At 38.1% G+C, this 23,811-nt stretch overlaps 2 protein-coding genes across 3 annotated transcripts in view; one reads left to right on the forward strand and one right to left on the reverse strand.

The window, feature by feature from the left end:
• LOC125331407 (centromere protein P) overlaps positions 1–23,811 on the reverse strand; it is a 112,675-nt gene that overhangs the window by 16,432 nt on the left and 72,432 nt on the right. The gene's annotated exons all lie outside the window — the stretch shown is intronic.
• ECM2 (extracellular matrix protein 2) lies at positions 486–16,403 on the forward strand. Of its 2 annotated transcripts, none has more exons than XM_048315341.1 (10): positions 486–712; positions 4,941–5,242; positions 9,279–9,467; positions 10,732–11,211; positions 11,528–11,643; positions 12,347–12,482; positions 13,266–13,423; positions 13,738–13,877; positions 14,966–15,292; positions 15,997–16,403. In XM_048315341.1, the coding sequence occupies exons 2-10, from the start codon at positions 4,966–4,968 to the stop codon at positions 16,196–16,198; spliced, it is 2,025 nt and encodes a 674-aa protein (XP_048171298.1). In that variant the 5' UTR covers positions 486–712; positions 4,941–4,965; the 3' UTR covers positions 16,199–16,403. The 2 variants fall into 2 exon arrangements, with proteins under 2 accessions (XP_048171298.1, XP_048171297.1); XM_048315340.1 differs by lacking the exon at positions 486–712 and adding an exon at positions 1,309–1,551.

Here is a 23,811-nt window from a genome sequence, read left to right on the forward strand (position 1 = left end):
GGGGCTCCTGGAGAGCTGGAGAGGGACTTTGGCCAAGGGCATGGAGTGACAGGACAAGGGGAAAGGCCTTAAGCTGAAGGAGGGCAGGGTTAGATGGGATATTAGGAAGGAATTCCTCCCTGTGAGGGTGGGGAGGCCCTGGCACAGGGTGCCCAGAGAAGCTGTGGTTGCCCCTGGATCCCTGGAAGTGTCCAAGGCCAGGTTGGACAGGGCTTGGAGCACCCAGGGATAGTGGAAGGTGTCCCAGGGCAGAGGGGTGGAATGGGATAAACTTTAAAGTTCCTTCCATCTGGATTTTCCCTCCATTTTTTAAGTGACTGTCTCCATTCCCTTCTAACAGCTCCAGATAAATTACCAAAATTTAATATTTCTTCTTTTGCCTTTGCAAAGCAGAGCACAGTGGGAAGTGAATGCCTATTTTAAGAGACAATGTGTTCTCCCAGGATCTTTCTGCCACACACCAGTTAACAATTATGGTTAACTCAATGGTTACACCATTCCATGACTATCTGTCTAAATATTCCTCAGAGTGTGAGCGCAAGCAAACGACCAATTTTTAATGTCAGCAGAACTCAGACAACTCGGCCCCCCAGGTGAATTTGTCATTTTGAAGCTCACCAGACCCATCCATCCCATCATCCACCCGGACACTCCGCAGCCGCGCGATCTGGGGATGCAGGAAAAGGCTCTGCTGGCGCACACAGGACCTGTGGTAATGTACCCTTCTTCCCTCCCTTCCCTCACACTCCCTTCTCCTCTCTGGATCAGTAACTTCCCCGCAGCTTCTGCAGAGCTGAGCTTCAGGATCATGTTTCAGGATGTAATTAGCCTTACAAAGAGAAAAAATGAAGAGAAAGTGCTCCGGTCGTTTTATTTTCCATGCATAAGCTACAACTTGCAGTGAAATCATCGCTGTAAATAGACAAAAGAAAAACTTTCCATGCTAAAACTTCAACAACAAGGTTTGCTGCTTATAGATGACAGGCTTTTTAAGTGCAGGAGGGGATTAAGAAAACATGAATTGAAAAAAAAAAAAAAGTTCTAATTTTAATAAATGCTTTTATGTTAAGGCTACATCTACCAAAGTGTATTAGATCTTATTATTTTAAATAAATCTACATTAAAGTCATGCCACCTGGAAACTAAACGTCTAAATACATAAACCAGCACCAAATAAAATACACATTTTTTTTGTTTCTTTTGAAAACACTCCATTTCCCTGTTCCTTATGTGACTGTAAGTACTGGAAAAGGATTTCCAGCTGTGCCTTGTCAGCCTCGGGACCGAAGGCATTGTGCTGCTCCTCATTTGCCCGAGCGAGGTTCCAGTGCTCCGAGCACCAGCACGAGCTGAGTCTCTGCACACAGAACTCAGCCCTGGGTCCCCAGGGGAAGAAGCTATTTCAGACTTAACTAAGGAATCATCTCACATGTTTCAACAATCCCTACAGTTTCTCTGTTTGTTTTAAAGATATCACTGAGATTTTTGTTTCATTTGCAACGGGAGACTAAATGACAGCAAGCAGAATCTGCTGTTAGGTTAGATTACAAGGTAAAATGTTTTACATTTTAAATTACTGCTTAAAGCATGGTGTTGAATGGCTTAAACTTCATGTTAACTTTGCAAATATGTAATATTTGAAATGAAATAATGTGGGCTATATTTAGCAATACTGAACAGAAATGCTTTTCTAGATAAAGTGTGCAATACCCCTTGAGCTGCTTTTTGTTCTGTCTGAATGTTTGCCATGCACATCCAACTTAAACTAACAGAAAGTGCAACTGGTCTGGCTGCTATGAATAAATGTAACTCATTTCTGTGCAATGCATTTAAAAAAGAGTCAGTGAAAAATCTTGGTAAAGCACTTTAACCCCTGTGTGTCATGAGAAATAATGCTGACATCTTAGGAACGTGTTTGAATTTAGACTGAATGGATAAAGACGGATTATTTAATAAATTCTGATACTCTGGTATTTCTAAAGGCTCTCTCCTTTAAAAAATTATTTCCATTAACATAACAGCAAACTGACAGATACTGAAGATAAAGCTACAAATTACTGAACACATTACATAGAAAAAGTAAAGGTAATAAAGATGCTTTCACATACTGTGCCTGATCTAAATATTTATGGGTAAAATGAAAATTGGTATATACTGCTGTGCAGTATATATATACACTGCATAGCAATGCAGCCACATTGAGAGGATGTGGCAACACAAGCAATTAATTTAATTACACTGGCTAGCTATAATTTAATTTACTATGCAATGATTTATTATAAAAGTCATAAATTGAATAGGCTGAATCTCCCCAAATTAAAAGTTGGCTGGCCCTATACAAAATACAATCTCCTGAGAGATAATCTGAGGATCCCAGACATGGGCAGGAAAGGCCCAAAGCACCCAAGGCCTTTCAATTTGGGCCTTAAAATATGAGGCAGCACTCGTTAAATAAGGCAAGGAAAGAACTCAGCAGCCCGAGTTCTGCATGCAAAGAACACCATTTGGTTGAAAGTAGCAATAGTAAGCTTTCAGTGCTGAAGAGTTAAATTGGTGTAAAAAAAGGTTCATATAAACTCACATATATGAACAGGATTAGTTTATAAAGACTTTTTTTGGGGGGGTGTGGTGTGTTTTCTGTTGTTTTGTTTCTGATTTTAAAATTTGTATTTATAAAGTATTCTATGAAACCAAGTTTCACTTTAAAATAATTTGATTTATTATAGAATTTTACTCTTTAAGTTCCTAGCAAAACATCTTTTGTACAGTTAATGTAATATAATTCACCCTATATTATTCCTGACTTTTAAAAAGAGATGGAGAATGGAAAAGTATTTCAGTCATGCCATTCATTTTGTGTCTCTGGTCACAGGAAGAAATAATTAAATGTTAAAAAAGCCCAAGTGTAATGTAGCAGCATTGTTAACTGCACAGCTATGGTGTTATTATAGAGTACCCCAGAAAAATGGGACCATAATTAAGATGTCAGAAACTTGACAGAATGAACACACATGTTCAAGCCTTTCCTTTGTACCTCCAGTTTTCCCTGAGGGCTCTTAGTGTGTTTCACCCCAGCTGGTGGAACAGAAGTTTCCTGTGTAATTTTATAGCCACTCATTACCATGCAAGTCAGAAACCAAAGGCATTGGGTCATTTGTCCTGAGGCACTCAGAAATGAGCACTTTCTCAACAAGAACAGGCATTTTCAATGCAGAGGGCAAGCTCCTGCAGCTATCTGATATGTTAACTAACAGCAATTTCTGTAAATAAAAGGCTATAGAGTCTATACAGCATTTTGGAATAAGTGATTTCTGAGAAAGCAGCAAACTAAAGATTGGATTCATTTCAAAACCTGCCATTCCAGGAGATGCTGTGAAGATTTGTGGGAGATGCTTGCATCTCAAATTCCCTTTATATAGAAATAAAAACATTAACTTCAAATCCTGCAAATTAATATCTAAATTTGCCATAACATTTTAAAATTAAAACAGTTGAACACAGAAACGACAATATTAAAAAGAAGTAAAATGCGGACTCTCAAGCTTCCTTACTGCCAACTTCCCATTTTAAAATATGAGGTTAAAAAAAAAGAGAATTATGATGTGAAAAGCATGAAAAACATGCAATCAATCATGTGCCTTATGTTAAAGAACAGTTAGGCAACTTGTACCAAAAACTTGGCCTGTTCTATAAATCAGAAAATACCAAGATGAACAAGCTTTTTAACAAAATCTAATTCAGGCAAAAACCCAGTTCAAGTTCCTGAAATAATACTATCCAGTATTTACTCAACATAATTATAATAAGATCAACTCCAAAGTAAAAGATGACATATAAAGCCAGACTGATGAACATTAAGAAAAAGCTTTTTTTAATCCCCTCAAAAGTTCCTTTGAGAAAAACCATGGACACGCTCTAAGCCTTGTCTTGGCAACAAAGCCCGAGAGCTCCAAGTTCTTCACTAATTCTCACTCTCCCAAGAACATAAATGTCTCCTGTCTCTGCTGTGTCAGTTAAAATAGGCCACAGGACAGAAGCATTTCCTTTTTGAAAGAATTATGCATCAGAGCTCTGACAAATCATTAATAACCCTGGATATGCAGGGCCTTATTTCCACACTGGTACAGCAATCTACTGCTGGATACGCTTCCTGTGCATACTCCTGAATCCTGACTGCTCTGTTTTGGAATGCCACCTATTGGTGACAGTAAATGTAATTTTTCTGTCACAAGCATAAGAAGGCCCAATTATTTTGAATTTCTTAATAAGTAAATGCAGAACACAGCCCATTATAGATCGACGTGATTAGACCCTACACTTTATAAAAACTTCCACTGGAAAAGCAGCTGTGGGATGTCACAAATAGCACAAACTTCCTGAAGGTCTCCTCTGCAGAACCAAGCAGATCTGTTAGAGAAGAGGATGGCCAGAGATAGATGGAAAAGCAACATCTTTTCATTTACAGTGAAAAAATGCCGTGCACAGAAATGCCAACCAAAAACATTTGGGGCAGCACATCACAAATGAATTGGGCATTTTTCTGTTACTTTGCCATTCCCAAGCCCAGAAGTTACAACACCCTGGAAGAAATACTAGCAATCACAAGAAAAAAAAAAAGAAGACACACTTTACAGAAGTCTCGAGAAGTCCCTTGCTGGAAGCAGCAACAATTACTGAACTACCAATGCACTGCAAATCTAAAGCACCTCTTTGAATGCAGCCCCAAATACAAACCAGCACCTGTTTGACTGTGACTGCTGAGAATCACTAAAATCAAATTGGTCATGTGGCTCTCAGAGGGCAATTCCTTTCTGAGGGGAAACTCGGTTATATTTGCCCTACCATGTATTGGTTCACCTGCCTCGAAAAATGCCCTGTGTGACTGACGTATTCCTAAAAGCTCTTCAGGTACCTAACTTCCCTCTCTTTTCCCATTCCAGGATACTCTGTGGGACACATAAGACCATGCAGGCACCATCCTTACTCTGTTATTTCCTGCTGGTCTCACTGTGCACTGACTTTTGCCCAGCTGAAGGCGGTGCTGGCAGGAGGCAGAGGAGGAGGATGCGCCAGCGAGGGCTGGGAAGGAGCCCCTGGGCAGGGCGCAGGGCCCCAAGGACCCCCGGGATGGAGCCCCCGGGGCCCAGGATCCCCCTCATTAACATTGATGACAGCGTGATGGGGGTGTTTGACTCCCTCGTGGGGCTGGGGGAACATGAGAGCACCTACAGTGTCTTACCAGGTGAGAACAGAGCCCCTCTGCTCCTTGTGGGGGGCTGACTTTTCATTTCAAACATATCAACTCATTAAAGCTTTATTTTAGCTCACTTGCCACATATACCTGCGGCCTTCCACGGTAGTTTGGTGGTTGGCACATGAGGCTTTTTACGTGAATCCTGCTCTGCCAGGTAACAGCAATATTTCCTGCAATTTTTCTGCGTTATTTTTTGATCTAAACTAACAAAAAATTTGTTGGGATATTTTCATAACTTCAAAAGTGTAGCAAGTTTGAAGGCCATTTTGAAGAATTTATTGCTCAATAAGTCAAATAACATTTCACTGAAGCCCCAACACCAGTAACATAAGTGTTCATTAAAATAAATTCAAGTTCTTTTATTTTTACTTTATGGGTTGCATTTCTGAAAAGCAAACTATGTCTATGTGCAAACTTTCAGGAATAATTCTTGATTTTGTAAATAACTTACTAACACTTGGTAGTAGTTGCAATATGGAAGTTACACTATAAACAAGATGCTTACGATAGAAAACTAAATTCAGAGAGAAAAACCCTCATTCAATAAAGAATCTAAAAATCAGTGATCCATTCAAAAAACAGCAACTTCTGAATAGCACTATCAGTACTTTTCAATTTGAAACCAGTCATTAACCAATCAAAAATTATTAGATGTTACAATGTTCCATTTCTTTTCATAGAAAGAGGTTTGAAGGTTGAAGAAAAGACAGTGGGATGTTGTAAGGAAATACAAGGTTGTGTCCTCTCTGTAGATACAAAGATACAGGTATTCCATTCCTCCATCAAGAGATCACACACTAAGTAAAATATTCATATGCAGTTTAATTAATTTTATGGAAAAAGAAAAGAATGCCCTGATTACCATATTCTGTATAAATGATAATAATTTATTTTTATAAGCAAGAATTTAAGCCTTTCAGTGTGTCCCACAACAGACATGACCACTGGGTTGAGAAGTCTCAAACATAAATTAGCCACATTTTCTCCACAATTACTGTTTATTGTGAGTCCTTATTTTCAGAAAGGCTGAACCACCATTTCAAAACAAATATTTGAAAGTAAGGGGTTTGAATAGGAAAACTAGCAAAATTCTGGACTGTGGCATTTCCAGTGTGTATTACAATATTATACATATTACTAATGTCAAACCTTTAATTTAAAAATATTTTTAAAATTAAACAGAGGAAAATACCACGTAAGTAGCATACACTTCATGTAAGATATTCCAGAGTTTCTGTCAGGACCATCAGTCATGCTGAAATAATGCACAGCTCTTCCCCCTCCCCGCCCCGCTTGTTTCTTTCTATCTGGACTTGCATCCAAAAGCTGAGCTAAAACCACTGAACTCATTTTATTTGGAACTCCATGCTGAATTTACACCATATTTCCAAAGGTTAAAAGTCCTATGCTCATCTGCCAAAGACTGGAACCACAAGGTATTTTTTAGTCTAGCTTTTAAAGTTCAAAATTTTTTCAAGTTAATGTCAGATTTGGAAAAAACAGAGCCTATTAAATAATAGAACACTACTATTAATCATGCTCCAGAATAGAAGAAAATGCAATCCAAACATTAATTTCCATTCTCTTAGCTACTTGTTTTGATCTTAGCAGACTAAAAATAAAAAATCCACCCCAATTTACAGATATATGCAGGATGAAAATTAACAGTTAAATGGAAGTTTAACAGTAACCAGACGTATCTCCTTCCTCCAGATTAGAATCATGTGAATATTTAAATTAAATCAAACAGTTGGCCACAATATAAGACAATCTGCAGTTGTCTGTCCATGAGGTAGAGCAGAGTAGGATGGTCACTGTTTCTAATCTCTCTTGACCCCCACTTCTCCCTGCTTGCACCACCAAGCTGAAGTGACTCAGTGGTCAGGAAATTTAAGGAGCATCTCAGTAGAGCCTTTATTGTGTCTCACAGGGGTTCTGAGAATCCCCAGCAGTGCCAGACAGTAGTTCTGACAGTAGTGCACCAAAAGGGTCACACTGCTCCTGCCTTATGCAACTCTAGTGTACACAGAAAAAAGGATCATTTGTTACAGAAGCCTGCAGAGGCGAAGCCTGATAACTCCTATCTTTATGCTTATTCAGACAAGATCTGCACTGACTTCAGATACAGTCTAGTAGCTAAAACAAAAGAAAGAATTTTAGGAAGCACAGAAGAATTTTCTTCCCAGGCCAGATTATGCTCCTCTGGAACAGCTGATGTTTTATTGTTTAACATGAGAAAGTGCAGGATTCTTTTTGTGTTTCTTTTGGAGATTATTTAAAAGAAATATTGTGGTGTACTGGCAAGCATATAAACCTCAAAGTTAGGATCCAGCAAACAGCTGGATTGCAGATACCTGGGTAGAATGACAAGGGACTTAAAGCCAACTAACACTTGGCCTGGGCTAATTCCTCTCCTCCTGCAGTTGACATGGTTGGAGTTGCTTAGAGCACAACTTTACGCAGCTGAAATGATGCAGAGATGTCCCAGACCTTTGAAAAACCAAGATGCAACTACTCAAAACGTTAATTTCTCACCTTTTCCATCCTAAGAGCAATTTAAATTGCAGCATTTTTAAAAATATATGGAATATAGAGGATCATCCAAATTGGATGATTCTGATAATTAATTTTTCCTGTAGAAAACAGATTCATACCCAATGGTCTTTAAGTAGAAGGACAAAGAAAGAACCTTTGTTATGAAGCTGACAGTAGGACTACCTTGAAAGACTTTGCAAAATGCCTCATTTTGAGACAAATATTAATTCCAGAGATATTTCAAACCAAATATTTACAATATTCTGACAAGGTTATTTAGAGGCTCTCCTGAATACTCTTATTAAAACTGAACACCCAGGCACTGAGCAGGGCGGAGTGTGGGAAAAACAAACCCTGCAAACAACTCCTCCAAAGACAATTTGTGTACCACAAATGAAAGTCTCTTGGCATGCAGATTCAGGTGAGATAAGGTTTTTCTGCTGTATTAACTTTCATCTGAAGGAGGAAGTCAAACTGAATAGGAAAAAAGGAAATTTCTTTTTCTTTATATGCAGGGAAGTACAAAGTTAACTTAGAAATGGGTTTTCATCTTGAAATAACACTTCAGCAATGCATTCTTAGGTTGATTAGAAAGAGGAAAAGGAAGGTGTGGAGGGAGTTCAGCTTCTCAACAAGATTTAGAGGTACACTCATAAATAGGAATATTTGCATGGGATGAAGAATCTCAGCCTTGGCTTTCCTTCTCTCAAAAGACCAAAAATAAAAAAATATCTTGCTGAAGAGCAACATTTGTCCTGGAGTCTGGGAGGGATCTGCCCAGGGAAGACTCTGCTGAGGGAAACTCCACCGCTGGAAGGAAGAGAAACTGGGATTAGTTTCCTTCCCAAGTCTCTGTGCTCTCCAAATCACTTGCCTACTGAATATCTGAGTAGAGCTCAAAATACTACATTTCTTTCTGAAAATTTCAACTGGTACCCTGGGGAGATCTCAATCTTTTGTAGATGCATGTCCAGAAACCTAAGAGACAGAGTATTTCACAGCACAAGCTGTTCTAGATTGCTACTTTTCTAGCAAAGAGTTTTTTGGGGTTTTTTTTTTTCAGATAAAGCAAGTTCCAGGGAAGTGGAGATTTTTGCCATCTCATCAGTCATCCTAGAATGGACTTTACTTCCACCAAGCCTAGGAACTGTCACTATAAACCGAATATTGTTACCCTCCCAGTTCCGTAGGGCCTTCATAAAGCTTTCTCATTTAACATGCAAGATATTAGAAAAGATCTCTGGTGCACAAGAGAGGAATAGAAGGCCTGGAAAAAATATTCAGGTTTTGCATGACTGGAGATTACTAATAAACTGAAGAAAATACAGCTATGAAAAGTAAGGAATAATGAGAAGATCCTTTAAATAGGGTGTATTTTACGTATTTTCAAAATAAGAACAAAATAGCAGTGCTTCTTTCCAAAGTTTTTAATGAACGCTGTTGGTTGAGTTTAAGTGTTTAACTCCAGTTTCCCATTTTCTGTTCCTAGGAAAGAACGGGCAGTGTACAGCTAATGGGATGATCATGTTTGATAAAGCCGTGTGGTCTCCCAAGCCCTGCGTCACCTGTCTCTGCTCCAAGGGAGAGGTGATCTGTGACACAACCATGTGCCACCCTCTGAAATGTCCCCAGACCATCATTCCTGCAGGAGAATGCTGCCCAGTGTGTTCTGAGACTGGTATGGGACACCACAGATTTACTGGTTTGAAATTGCCTCGTTTAAAACCTAACACAAACACTGCATTTAATGATCCTGAGAGTTACAAGGTACACATTTTCCTGAATTCCATGATAAAAGCAGCTCTTCAGTGTTTCCACTCAAGCTGACCTCAGTTTCTCAGAGTACTCTGTTAGATGAGTTTGATACAACATTTAAAGAAAAGATGATGCTAAATATGCAGTAGTAAAGACAATTGTATTTATTTTTTTTTTCCCCTTTCTGGTTCTCTCCTACCTCTACAAAATTTTGTAAATATAAGAAGAAATAACATCTATTTATATTTTCTATCCCACTTCCATTTACAAAGGATCAACCAATAACTACTGGCCATTATAAATGTATTAGACATACAGAGTGCAAAAACCCGCAGCTATTTGATATAAATCAAGAGTAGAAAGTCAATTCGCACTCTTGTGAGCCAAAGAACTACAATCTTGCTTTTTCACAGTAATTTAAATAAAATCAGTACCTTTAAAAAGAAAAGGAATGGAGAAGTATGAGATGCAATTTCCTTCTTTTCCTTCCCGCACTCCCAATATCTTATATCTGCAAAGTACTGAACGCAATCTCCTCTTGCTGTAAGAAATATTTATCCTCGTGTGTATGTGCATGTGACACTCTGAGACAAGACATCATAGGAATTAACTGGAGAACTGTAAAAGTCATATTGACTGAAACACTTAAACTCCTTTTATTGGAATTGTCCTATTATGGAAATAAAAACTGCATTTTGGTAATGAAGTTAATGCATTTCCCTGGTGAGATCCCCACCTGCAGCCAACTCCTCCCCTGACAGTTCCTTCTGGATGAGAACAAGTCTTGACCTCTGTGAATTTTTTCCAAATTACCTCCCACTCCCAGACACATTATTTTTCCTCTTTAGACACCTCTATCAACACAAACTCAATAATTAATAATAAGTCAAAAAGGAAGATAATGAAAGCTATATTAATTTTTCCACCTTTTTTTCTGGACTTGTCATGAATCATAGCTGTGTACAAACTGTTCTGTATGGCTGGCTCAATCATTTCTCAGTCAAGTGTCTCTTTTCTCAAGCAGCAATCTAACACCACATTTTTATTCTTCAAACCATATTCTAGAGGAGCACTATTCTACAGCCATAGTTTTTTACTGTATGTGGGAAACAGTGCTTACTAATATTTTAGTTTCTTATCAGACTCTTTTGTGTTGTTTTGGGTTTTTTTCTCATTGCCCTGGCCAGCCTCCTCTTTGGACTCCAGCATAATTTCACTGGATGACATCAGTGAGTTGTCTGGTGATTCCCCAGAACCCAAGGACCTCAACAACACCAACGTTCTGCCATCAGCACAAACTCAAATGGAAAAGGACGAGCTGCTTCCAACAGAAGTGACAGAGATTAGAGACAAAGAGGGTCACAAAAAAGGGGAAAAGAAAAGAAAAAGGAAAGGCAGAAAGAATCGCCAGAGGCACAAAGGGCATCGCAGAGAGAAGCTGCCTGTCCCAAGAGCGGGAGCTGAAGGAGATGTGCAGTATGAAAGTGATGAAGACGATGGTGCTTTCAGAATTCCAGCTCATTTCCCAATTCCTGTTCCACCCGTAGAAGCTCCTCCTTTGCCATCTGGATGTTCCACCTCGGACACCACAGTAAGCTGCATTAATGCCAAACTTACACAAATACCACCCATCTCAGATCCAGACCTAACAAGTTTAGACCTTACAGGTAATTAATGGGTCTACTTTGCATGACTTTTGTGACATTATCCACCCTCAAAGGTAGTCAACAACACTGTTAAGGCTTTGTCATTCCTTACCATAGAAAAGAATTAGAATTAATTTTACCATTAAGCCTTTAAAACAATGAATTACAAACATTAGATTTGCATACCAGTGTTTAAATACTAAGATGAAGATATCTACACACAATTATTGTCCATAATGCAGCTGGTTTTTTGACATATTTTCTATGTGCAATACTACACAGCTCAGGTGCAGACTGTATTTCATAATTCAAACTTTTCTCTTGCCTTCTGTTCTAGGAAATAGCATCACTGCTATCTCAGATGAAGCATTCAATGGGATACCTAATTTGGAATGGATTGATCTGAGTAAAAATAACATTACCTCTCCTGGCATAGGTCCCAAAGCATTCAAAGTAAGAAAGCCTAACTCTTCTGCTACCTTCTCAATAATTACTGCTTAAAAGTGTTTTTTGCTTTTCATTTTATGAATCTAAATCACTTTTCACCTTGTATAGGTAAACACTGTATAATTACTGTACAGGCAAACCTGGCTACTTCAAGAAATCTCTCACCATAATCAAGAATTAAAATTAGGATATGATTTTTCATACCAATTTTTAAAGATAGCTTAAGCATAAAAATCCTCACTTACTGAAACAGTTGTTGTCTTTCTGCCTGAGTAAATTTGCTGACCTACAGAAAATCCTCAATCTGCTCACAAATGAAGAGGATAAGCACATAATTTCTAAATGCATGTACTTTGAAGTCCTAAATACTGCACAATGTAGTGAGGCAATACTTCCAAGATTCACAGAGAGCAGCAGGAATGCAAACAGTGATCCTGGGGAGCTGCAGCAGGGCTGTATGGAAGCTCTTCCAGTTACACATGACATTAACGGGCACTTTTGTTAATATTTAGCAGAAAGAAACCAATTAATTAGACTGATAAGAGAAAACATTACTTTTTAATTCAAAACAGTGGATATGACTGCACTGCTGCTGAAAACCTTTAAAAGTGTGTGTTTAAGAAAATCTTAACTATGATTATATTGTATGTTTAACTGAGTATTTTGCACCTTGATAATCAAAGTGCTCTTTCTTCATCCCTGTGATAAGATCTTGAAAAAGCTGAAACGTTTGTATCTGGATGGAAATATGCTGGTACATATCCCCTCTGAACTGCCATCAGCTTTGGAAGAAATAAAAATAAATGACAACCAACTTCATGCCATCGATGAAGATGGCTTAAAAGGTATTTAAATAACTAATGTCAATTATATGAAGAGCGTAAAATAAATTTGAAAACCTGAACGCTGAACCAAATGCACCTGGTTTGACATAGAAAAATAACTGTTAGCCTTATGGTGCCATGTTTTCAAAAGGCAACAAAAGCTGAAAGATTTGCATGACAAAGTATTTGAAAAATTACATTTTCCCTTCTAATGCAACTGCTCCTCCCCCAAAGCAGCTTCTATTTAAGGTCACTAAATAAAGGTGAATTTGAAATATGCTGAAGACACCTCCTATCCCCACCTGGAAGCTGATGGCTTTATTTGTGGTGAAACCATTTTAGTTATTTTTAAATTGCAAGGAAGAGAACAGAATTTGATGTCCATGAAAAATCAGGGAGAATATAATTGGAGTCAACCATGATCGTTTTAAGCCAAGTGAAACACAGGCTGACAGAAAAAAGAGAAAGAAAAAAGAAAGGGTGCCATCCATATCAGAATTTGATGGACTTTTTTGCTTCCTTTCCTCTCCTGCCAAAAGGGTCCCACCTAAACTGGATCAGCTGCTGCCCTTTCCATTTGGACTGGGAGAGGAAAATGTAAATAAAGCTTTGTTCAATCTCTAAAGCTCTACAAACTTATAAACAATAGAATTCCATGATTATGAGATAATAAAATCAGTTCATTTTATTTTTTCATTGCTGTGAACTGATCTGGTAATGTTTAAGACTGTTAAATTATGAACATGTATTTTAACAAGAGATAAGATGGCGTTAATTAACTGAAATTAAACTTTTTCTCCCTAGATTTAAAGAACTTGGTCACGCTGGAATTAGAAGGAAATAAACTTAGTGAAGCAAATGTCAGTCCTTTGGCCTTTTATCCTTTGAAAAGTCTCTCTTATTTGCGACTGGGAAGAAATAAATTTAGAATTATCCCACAAGGTCTTCCTGCCACTCTTGAGGTAAAAAGAAAACAAAACAACCAAAATAAATACTAACAACAACAACCCCCCAACAAACACCCAAAAGGTGCAATTCCTTCTCTGTGCCCTTTCAAAGCAATCTGTATTCCACAAATGAGAAAACAAAACAATTGCTTTGAAAAATTGTGTTTCTGAAGATCCCACTCCAGCTACAAACTGGCTCTGGTTCAGACTCAGAATTAACAGATAGACCAGGTAATACAGAGGACAGGTAATTGCTCCATTTTGAATTTGCAACAGGAAAACCCAGCCTATTCTGATCTCACAGATTTTCTTCCCAAATGCATTTACAGGAGTTATATCTTGAACATAATCAAATTGAAGAAGTGTCAGAAATTTGCTTTAACCATACCAGAAACATCAACATCATTGGACTAAAGCATAACAAACTAGAAGAGCACAGGATAGCACCTTTAGCTTGGATAAACCAAGAGTAAGTACCAGACATTTAAAGTACATTTATTTTATTTTTCTCTGTTATTAGTGAGTCAGATAATGAAATAAATATTTGCACTTCATTACTTTTAACTTAAGAGTTGTAATTATCCTTTGATTTGTTTTCCTTTGCTAATTTTTCTTAATTTCCCTTGCCTAATTGTATAATCTAGAAGATACTCAGCTGTCAAATAGATCTTTTACCTCAAATCTGTACCATATTAACAGAAAAGTCATTATTTTTTCTGACCACCATTCAAAAATGAACATTAATTATAAATAATACTATATACAATTATATGGTAATTTAGTATCAATACATAATTATCTCACAGGTAATTTACAAATAATTCAATATTATCCTGGCTTTATTTCCCATTGGATTAAAAATTATAAAAGTAAATAAGATGAAGGGAAGACAGTGCAACTACCTTGTCTAAGAGTAGAATATAAGCAGAGCAAGCAATGAGAATGTAGGTAGTAAAAGGTGATAGTGCTTTTGATTTTCCTGCTAAATAATTTGCCAAGCTGAGCACAGTACCTGGCCATCACCAGCAGCTGCAGCCCTATCCCTTGATTCCTGAACTTGTAAATTCCTTATTCTGAAAACAACCACGCTGTTACTACTGAGAGCATCTCTCAACCCAGGAAGCGAAGCACATGGGACTGATTCATTCACACAACAATTCCATTTCAAATGGGCTTTAAGAACAAAGCTTAAAACTCCCTGTTAATGGGATACTGACTGAAGTCCCAAGGTTATTCCAGTTCTTCTGTGTAACTCATTATTGCAGCAATCACAAATTGGTCCCTTGGGATTCCCCTGTTCAGCTCCCCCCACCCTCATTACTGAAGATCTCTTCCCATCAACGAAATCTTTGTGCTTGATTGGTAATTCATGACTTAATTCTTTCTATTCCCAGAGTAATTACACATGACCATGTTCCATAAAACGCATTCTACCCCATTAACAGAAACAAATTTCCCCTGGAAATTTCATTCCCTGGTAATGCCACGAAGCAGAGCCTTGCACAGAACAATCTGAGGGGTTTCAGCCTTTTTTTTTTCTTTTCTCCTTTAATGCAGGAACTTGGAGTCAATCGATCTCTCTTATAATAAGTTGTATCATGTTCCCTCCTATCTGCCAAAATCTTTACTCCATCTGGTACTTATAGGAAACCAGATTGAAAGAATTCCAGGCTATGTGTTTGGCCACATGAGGCCGGGGCTGGAGTATCTCTACCTGTCCTTTAACAAACTCACCGACGATGGCATCGACCCAGTGTCGTTTTTTGGAGCTTACCACTCCCTGAGGGAGCTCTTTTTGGACCACAATGAATTAAAGGCTGTACCCTTTGGGATCGATGAAATGAGAAAACTACGTTTTCTAAGACTGAACAATAATAAAATAAGGTAATTTCCAAGCTCTTTGTTACATTAATGACATTAAAATAAATGTCATAAGACATGCTTTGCTTTAGGAATTTGTTATTTTTAAGTAAATATTCATTAAGAAAATTCTGAAGGAGGAGCGGAATCCTGAGTTTTCTTCTGTAGTATTTCTTAATATGATAAAAGTGAGATTTTGCCCTCCCTTACAATTACTGAAAATGCTCACAAAGAACTGATGCACCAGTTCTTTCCAAGATTTTCACCTGTAACAGTGCTTGGGCAGCTAAAATTTGACTGGCACAGCAATCACCAGCAGAGCCCAAAGTGATAACAAAATAATGGGAGGAGTCAGCAGTTGGAGTCACCTGGTGAGCAGATTTCACCAGCCCCAGCTGTGGAGCCAGGGTGTGGGCCCTCTGTGCTGTTTGCACAGCAAAGGAATGACAGAGAGATCTTCCACGTGTCAGACAAAGTTTTCATTCAGCAACACATAGCAATACTTTCCTCAGGAAAAGTAAATATATGATATAAATGAGAAAACAATGCAAAGGGAAAATGTTAAAAAAAAAAGACTTTTAAAAGTCCTCAATAAATATGTAATTGAGAAAATGTAATGTACTGATTAAGTCAACATTTTCAAATATCTAAATAGACAGCAACTCTAAAATAAATGAAGTTAAGAGTATCTGGAATAACTATATCATGATTCCGGCCCCGTGCCACAGGACGGTGCCCCCCGAACGCATCTGCAGGACTCAGACCAACCACGAGGATGAGGATGAGCACAGTGAGGAGAATGAAGATTCCCACTTGGAACACGTTCACCTTGAAAACAACTACATCAACACAAGGCAGCTCTCCCCACATTCATTTTCATGCATAAGATCCTATTGCAGTGTTGTTCTTAAACCACAGAAGACCAAATAAACCCCCCAGTTCTGCACTGCAACCCCTGTCTCTAGGAATGCAGCTTTATTTATTCTCTCCTACTCACTGGTCTGCTTATTTCTGATTTAAACCCTTCCTACTGCCATAAATATGATACTGTATATTATATACTGAAGTAAGGTACCAGTGTATTTCTTCATATTGTTTCATTATAAAACCATTAAATGTAAAAACTGAAGCTTAAGATTATGACATCAATTTTTATTTCTATTAACACTATTTACTTAAACACAACAGGCCAAACTGTGCCCCCAGGTACACCCTCTGTAAGATCAGATTTTAGGATATAAGAATATAACAAAATCCTCAGCTTGGTCCTGTCTTATTTGATTAACTGAATTGAAAACATTTCAAGTAGTACCATCAACTGTAAAAATTGTACATAAAAAAGTCCTTGACCTATGAACATTCTAGAAATGCAGGAATCAAATTTCTTAAAAAACACACAGTACTGGATTTCCTACCAAACATTTTGTAGTGAGAAGTTCTCTTCCAAGTGAAATTTTAACAAAAAATGTTAAATTGTTTATTTTAGATGACCCTAAAAGCTTCCTGTATTCAAACACAGATTCTGATGAGCTAGAGGAATGAGCAATTATCTTCTATCTGGTTGCTTTTTTTTTTTAAACAAAGCATATTTTAATTTTTAAAAATTATTTTTAAACTCACAGTAATAGGTTCCATTCATTTGTACCATACTTAGTTTTTTAGATTTTTATACTGTACAGGATCTGTAGTCTTATAATAAATTTAGGCACAACACCACATATTGTTGCAAGTATTTTCATTCAAATAGAATTCTTCTCTTTAAACATTCAGACTTGTAAGACCCACAAGAAATTCTCCAACTGGATTTGCAAGGGATAAATACAGATTTACACCACTAAAATACAGATGAATCAAGATTTCTTGTGGCCATTAATATTTTTGTTCTCCAAGATGTGCTCTTTCACTATTAAGATTTCATAAAAGTGAATTTTATGCAAGTAATTTGTCTAAGATTATTCCTCTGGGGATTTAATACAAAGAGAATCAAGGAAGCCCTCAGTAATAGAACACGACCTAAAGCAAAGTTACAATGCTGATGTAATGCCCCCAGTAGTGAGACAGAGAGTGAAGGAAAAATGTTTTGGAAATGGAACACAACAGTAGCAGAGGCAGAAGACCAAGCAGGAGAAAGAAGCCAAGGGATGAAGGGTATGCAACAAATGGGTGCTTCTTCACTTCAGAAATACACGGGCAATTAAACTTGCACGTTTCCATATGTCAGATGGAAGCAGCTTAAATCCACTCTTCAAAACTACCAACTGCATTGGAAGTGGAATGGGCTTTATTATAACAACTCTCATTACTTTTAAACAGTGAGCTTGAAAGGATTTGATAAACAAAGCAAATGGGATTGTCACCATTTTACAGCTTGTGACTCTAGGCCATAGTGACCTGAGCATTTGCTGTCAAGAAAAACAAGGGAACAAGTTCAGAAACTTTGGCCACCAGTAGGAAAAAAAAAATGCAAGGATAGCTCAACACAAAGCCACTATAGTTAGTTTATTCTCTCAAATATATTTGAGCAAATAATTTTTGCAGGCTTACATTGGAAATGAATATACTTCAAGAAGGCCATTGGACTGGGAATGGAATACAGTTCTGCTAAGTGTTATCAGACTCAGAAATCTGATGAAATATATAAATACTGGGAGAGCCTTCATGGCAAGTCCCTGATGAAAATTGCTTTGAGGGAGATCCTGTTAAGCCAGTCCAGTAACACTTCTGCCAGGCAATTGGATTTGGGAGATGCACAGCAGCATTCTCATTTCTCCTGTTCTCCACACACGGATGGAGCTGACCTGTATTCACAGATGAATTCAAGAGCAAACCAGCTGCAAGTTGCTAAGATTGCAGAGATGTCCCACCAGAATTTTTTAAACATTTTTCAGAGAGGAAACTACTTGTAGTACAGCAAAACCTGGAATAGGATGTTTTCAGTAACCCAGCCAGAGACACATGCACAGTAAATAGATCCGAATACAAGGTGTGAATGTTGAAACTATGAGAGGGAAAGATACTTTATACTCAGTAAGAGACCAGAATAGGAGAGATTAGGATTCAACAGCCATAGCAATTCCAGAACCACAGTGCTTTGTGGCATATGAGGAATTTTGGGGGTTTAAACCCTCAGATTTCTAAGTTCTGACTTGCATTGTTGGCTCATGTATCCCACATCAGAATTTTGACATGACTTGCTAATCCCATTATAAATTGAAACATAGCAGAAGACATCCTGTGGTTACCATATTAATACAAAAGGTATAAAAGACATTGCCATTTTTACTGGGTAAATGATGACAGAACTTTGAGGATCTGCCCGAGCTGTTGTTTTGTGCACAGGGACAGGCACTTCTGGTATGATAAAAACTGCAAAGGTGTCCAACAAAATAATGTTGTTTCTGTGGAAGCTTGGGTAGCTTTCTGAATTTAAAGGAACAATTAGAGGCAATGTTTCCTCTAAGCAAGGTAAAAGATCTTTCTTAGGAAAAATTCCCAACAAAAACAACACAAAACCCTCAGAAAAATAAAGGCATCAAATGCCTCCCGAAATGAGATTTTCATTATTAATGCCCATGTGTTGAGGTTATTAGAACTTGAGACCCCAAAAATGTTGAGTTCATACTATATATACCCTTCTCCATTTTCCATTTCAATTTAATATATAGAGATCCCTCCACGACAAAGCTACAAATCACTCAACTTTGCCCCAAAAAGCAGTTGCTGTACAACCACTATCTTTCTATTTGCCCACAACAAAGTGAATTTCACTCAGTTAATTCACTATTACAATAACACTATAGAGAGTGGTTGATGTAATTTCTGAATTTCAATTCTGAAACACTCATCATACTTGCACTTACTACAAAAACTCCTTAGCACTCTGAAAGAAAATAACTATCAGAAGTAGGAATCATAATTTTAACATTTCTCTACCAAAGATTTGTACTTTTACTGAAAGAAATTAGTGAACTTTAAAGATCTTTCAAGTCACATCTTTTATAAACAGTTAGATTACAGCAAGAAAATAAACAGTTTGTCATTTCTGTGGTAATACCAGTGTTAACTGGTTGAAACTCTCCTGAGAAAACATTTTGTAATTTAAGTACTATGTTTATATTCCAATGTATACAATTTTCAGACAAGTCTACAGACAGTAAAATAGTAAAATTATGAGTAAATACTACCAAAATAATTTTATGCATTAACCCTGATAACTTTCTGCATGAAGCACTTGGCAGAGAACCAGTATGCAGACTGTGGGTTTGCAGGCCAATACAGTATCTGGTGTTCTGGAAGCTTCCTCAGGAAGCTTCAAAAAATCTCTCCTCAGTTGGAATTTTAACCTCAGGGACCTGCTTTGGATTTACAGTCTCAAACAAACAACCAATGTCAAAGGAACAAAGAACTTGAGGTACCAACATGTCTTACAACTTCTACACCACCTCTCCTCACTGAAGTCATGGATCAGGTTTTGGAAGACCAAACTCCAGGTCAAACCACTGCTCTGAGAGGGTCAGAACCACACCATGACCACCTTGCAGAACATCCCAACCACAGAGGTGAAGCCAACCCTTTGGAAATAGTTAATGTTTTTAAAGAGATTTCCTTTAAAGCTGGTTTTGGCTGTGGGAAGCATTTAAAGGCTTAGTGCACCATGTAACCTACCCTCACATTTGGAAGAAGCCCTGCATAACAGTCTCATTGTCTTCTTGTAAAATGAAAAAGGTATAAACATCCATGCAAAAAGATTTATAATCATATGTTGGACTTACTCAGCAGACACACATTTCAGTTTCCTAATGAACAAAAGAGATCCCCCTGCTTTTATTGCATATTTAGTAACATGACCCCTCTCTTATAGTTAGTTACCATTGAATCCCAAACTCTATTTCAAGGCTTTAATTTTACTTCTCTTGGCACACTGAAGGCCATTTTAAACAAGGAAAAAACAGCAGACATGTGAAATAAGAGCTCTGATTTAAAGATGTCAACAACTTCTGTTCCCTCTCAAGGCCCCAAAGTATCGTGGAAAAATGTTGGAACACTTTTTCCATCTAAAAGTAGTGAAGACGTCACATAAAAACTTCTAAGATGTATTAAACAGATCTCCTTTTCCACATTAAGAAACAATCATATGATCAAAATGAATCTAGCTTTTTATTTTCCCAATAAATTAACATCCTACTCATAAGTTTTGTACCAATTCAGGTACCAAGCAGCTATACTCAAATGCCTGCAAGCATAATTTTCACCATTTTGTTACAAGTGCTATAATGAAGTCCAGTGGAAATACAGTGTTTAATGTTCCCAATAACCAGGTTACGAAGTCTCATTACAGATGTAATGTTCCTTGCTAACAGACACCCTGTTCTGCATTAAAATTCCATCAGGAGAGACCCATAAAGACACAGCACTGTTTTTTGCTTTTCAGTTTAAGTGAAGAGAGAACACCAAGCAGAACTCTTCATTAAAATCTTCCATTCTACATGATGCAAGAGTTACTAAGTCACTAAATTGCCTTTGAGAACACATCCTGCACCATTGTGCATCCCTGAAAGAACTTACAGGGTCAAGTACTGCATAGAACAGTCTGACCACACTAGAAACCAATTAACGCTAAATTAGCATCCCTTTAATGATAATGAAATACTCCAGTTAGTAAGGCAAAAGTAAAACAACAGATTCATTACCTCCATGGAATCAACTTTTTCACACAGTAAATGTGCTTCTCTCAACTGGATAATGTTTGATCAGTCTTTAAGGGATCACAGAATATTCTGAGTTGGAAGGGATCCACGGGGATCATTGATCCAGCCCTTGGCCCTGCATAGACACCCGAACAGTCCCACACCCTGTGCATCCCTGAGAGCGTTGTCCAAACATTACTGGAGCTCTGGCAGCCTTGAGGCTGTGACCATTCCCTGGGGAGCATGGGCAGTGCCCCACCACCCACCTTCCTGATATCCAACCTAAATCTCTCTGACACAGCTCCTGCCATTCCCTTGGGAATGGCAGAAAAAAGACAAACTACCTCAGGGTGAATCTCGAAACTAAATGAAACGTCTGTCCCAAAAACACAGCTTTACTTTGCTTCAAGGAAAGCGAAAACAAAGGAAGCCCAGAAACACCAATGCCCTTTATCTGTGGAAATGTTTGTGGTCACTGAGAAAGTCGGGGGACTGGCCTAGCTGGGCTCTGACCCGGCCCAGGACAGCTTTGCTTATGTATTTCCTGTAGAGCCCGACCTCATCCTTCCTCATCCTGCCTAACTGCTGCTGGACAGAATCTTTCACATTTCCAGAAATACTCACTGACTTTATCAGCCTCTGAACAGTTAATAGAGTTTCCCAACACACAATCTGGTCATTGCTCTGGAGTTTCTTGGAGCAGCACACGACTGCCTCTACTCTGCAGTCACGTCTGGTAAAAATTCCCACAGTGGAGTGTTGCAGGGTAATACAGGATACAAAGGGGAATCTCATTTGAGCAGAGAGCTGGGCTGGAGGCTGAGGGCAACTTCACCTCTTGCCATGGCCCAGTAGCTGAACATTGTTGTATGAGCCCACACAGCTCACATGAACCAACTCATGTCAGTCCCTCACTAAAACCAGCAGCAGAGTTTAATCTGTATTTCCTCCAGGTCTATCCTTCATTGATGCCTCTGTGTGGGAATCCAGAGGGCTACCCCCCAAAATCAACTGTCCTGGTGACTAAAATTTGTCATTTTTACTTATTTTCTCTTGGGAGTTCTATGGGTAATACGGTTTATCTGGGGCATTGACTTCGAAGCTCTGTATTCAGAAACTGCAAATTTTTCATCTTGGGTTGTGCATTACAACTAGTTCAAAGACCATATTAAAGTCAAGAAAAAGGAACAGTGCCTCTTCCCCAGACCTCATAAACATTTCTTTCCTACAAGAGCATAAAAATATGCAAAACTATTCTGGCTATTAGAACCAAGGCAGTTGGGGGAAATGCCTGATTATTTATGATAAGGTCCAACAACTGTTAGGCTGGACTCAGAAAATCACCTGGTGTTTGGGAGGTACAAAGGCTGTGCTATTCGCTTTTCCTGTAAAGGCCAGTGATGTTCCTGCCCAGGGCTTCATGTCCAGTGCCATGGCTTTGCCAGCCACAGTGGGCACACACATTCTCTGCAGTCTCTACAAGTGAACAAATACTCAAGAGTTGAGCGAATTCCCCCAAACAATATTCTTCCAGTCTGCTTGAGCCATCCTGGCTCCATTCATTAAATAGCCTTTTTTCCCCAAGGACTTAAGGATTAGAGTAAATTAAAGTACTCAGAGCAGGATTATTTATAAGATTCATCTTAAAAACCATTTAACCTTGTAGTTTCTTCTTTAATGGTCTGTTATGTAAGGAACTTCCTACAGCCACTGAGTAAACAATTACTGTAGTTTGGTAGAATTTCCATTTCTTTCGTGTTTAATTCTTTGTACAGGACGCAGATTTCCCCACACTTACTGAATGCAAACTTCTGATTCATTACTTCTATTTTAGGCTGTTATTTATATTACTATATCTTTGATAAAGTGAGTGCTTCAGGCCAGCTCATAACATACTGTTTCCTACAAAGTACTTTGAAGCAGTTCAGTTAATTCAGCAAAAAGAACTTTCATTCCAAGAGTGCAGTATTATAGGTACATACACAGAAATCTGCAGGTTTTCCATGCAATATTCCTGAAACAAATCTATGTTTCTCTGTGAGAACTTTTCATATGAGAGTAATGCATGAAAGCTGACTTATTTTTTCCACAAGACAGATATTTTTCTCAAAGGAGTAATACTGAACACAGCTGTGGAAATATTAGATCTTCAACAACACTATCAACAAAGACAAGAATCTTCTACGTGAGTTATGTAATGGTATTTTTAAAGGATTGAAATTAGGAGAAAGGATTAAAATGTACTCATTTTTTTCACAGCAATTTCTCCAAATGCCTGAAGTTTGGCTATGCCATTACCTTTCATCCTCTGGCCTCACACATTCTGTTCCTTAAAAACTGACAGGGAATGACAGCCCTTGTGAACATTTCGTGTTTCTGAACCCCCTTTAACTGACAGTTCTTTATAAACATCCATGGCTTCCCTCTAATGCAGGATGGTTCTGACTTACTCCGTGAAGGTTGTTCACTTCAAGTCTTCCAGGGAAAACTCTTTCTCCCTTTTTTTCCAGCTCAGTTTGGCTCTCATTACAAAGAACTCAGGAAGCAAGACTTTTCCTCTTTCAATTAGACCAATTACTTTTTGGGTCTATATGAAACATTAAAATCCACTTCACTTTCTTGCACATTTCCACAACTCAACTATAAATGTTTCATGAGGTATTTCCTTCTGTTTTGAACCTGCCACCCACTGATTTCTTTAGTGTTTAGGTCTAGTTTTAGCATTGGAAACATCACAGTAATTACTCTCTTTCTTGACAATGGATGGGTTCAAATTAACCTGCATTGCCTGTATTCTGTATTTATTTTGAAGGCTATTTTGAGAGCCTCTGGTAAAACCTTAAATGACAGACACAG

The sequence above is a fragment of the Corvus hawaiiensis genome, chromosome 11, assembly GCF_020740725.1.
Source record: "Corvus hawaiiensis isolate bCorHaw1 chromosome 11, bCorHaw1.pri.cur, whole genome shotgun sequence".
Classification (NCBI taxonomy): Eukaryota; Metazoa; Chordata; class Aves; order Passeriformes; family Corvidae; genus Corvus; species Corvus hawaiiensis.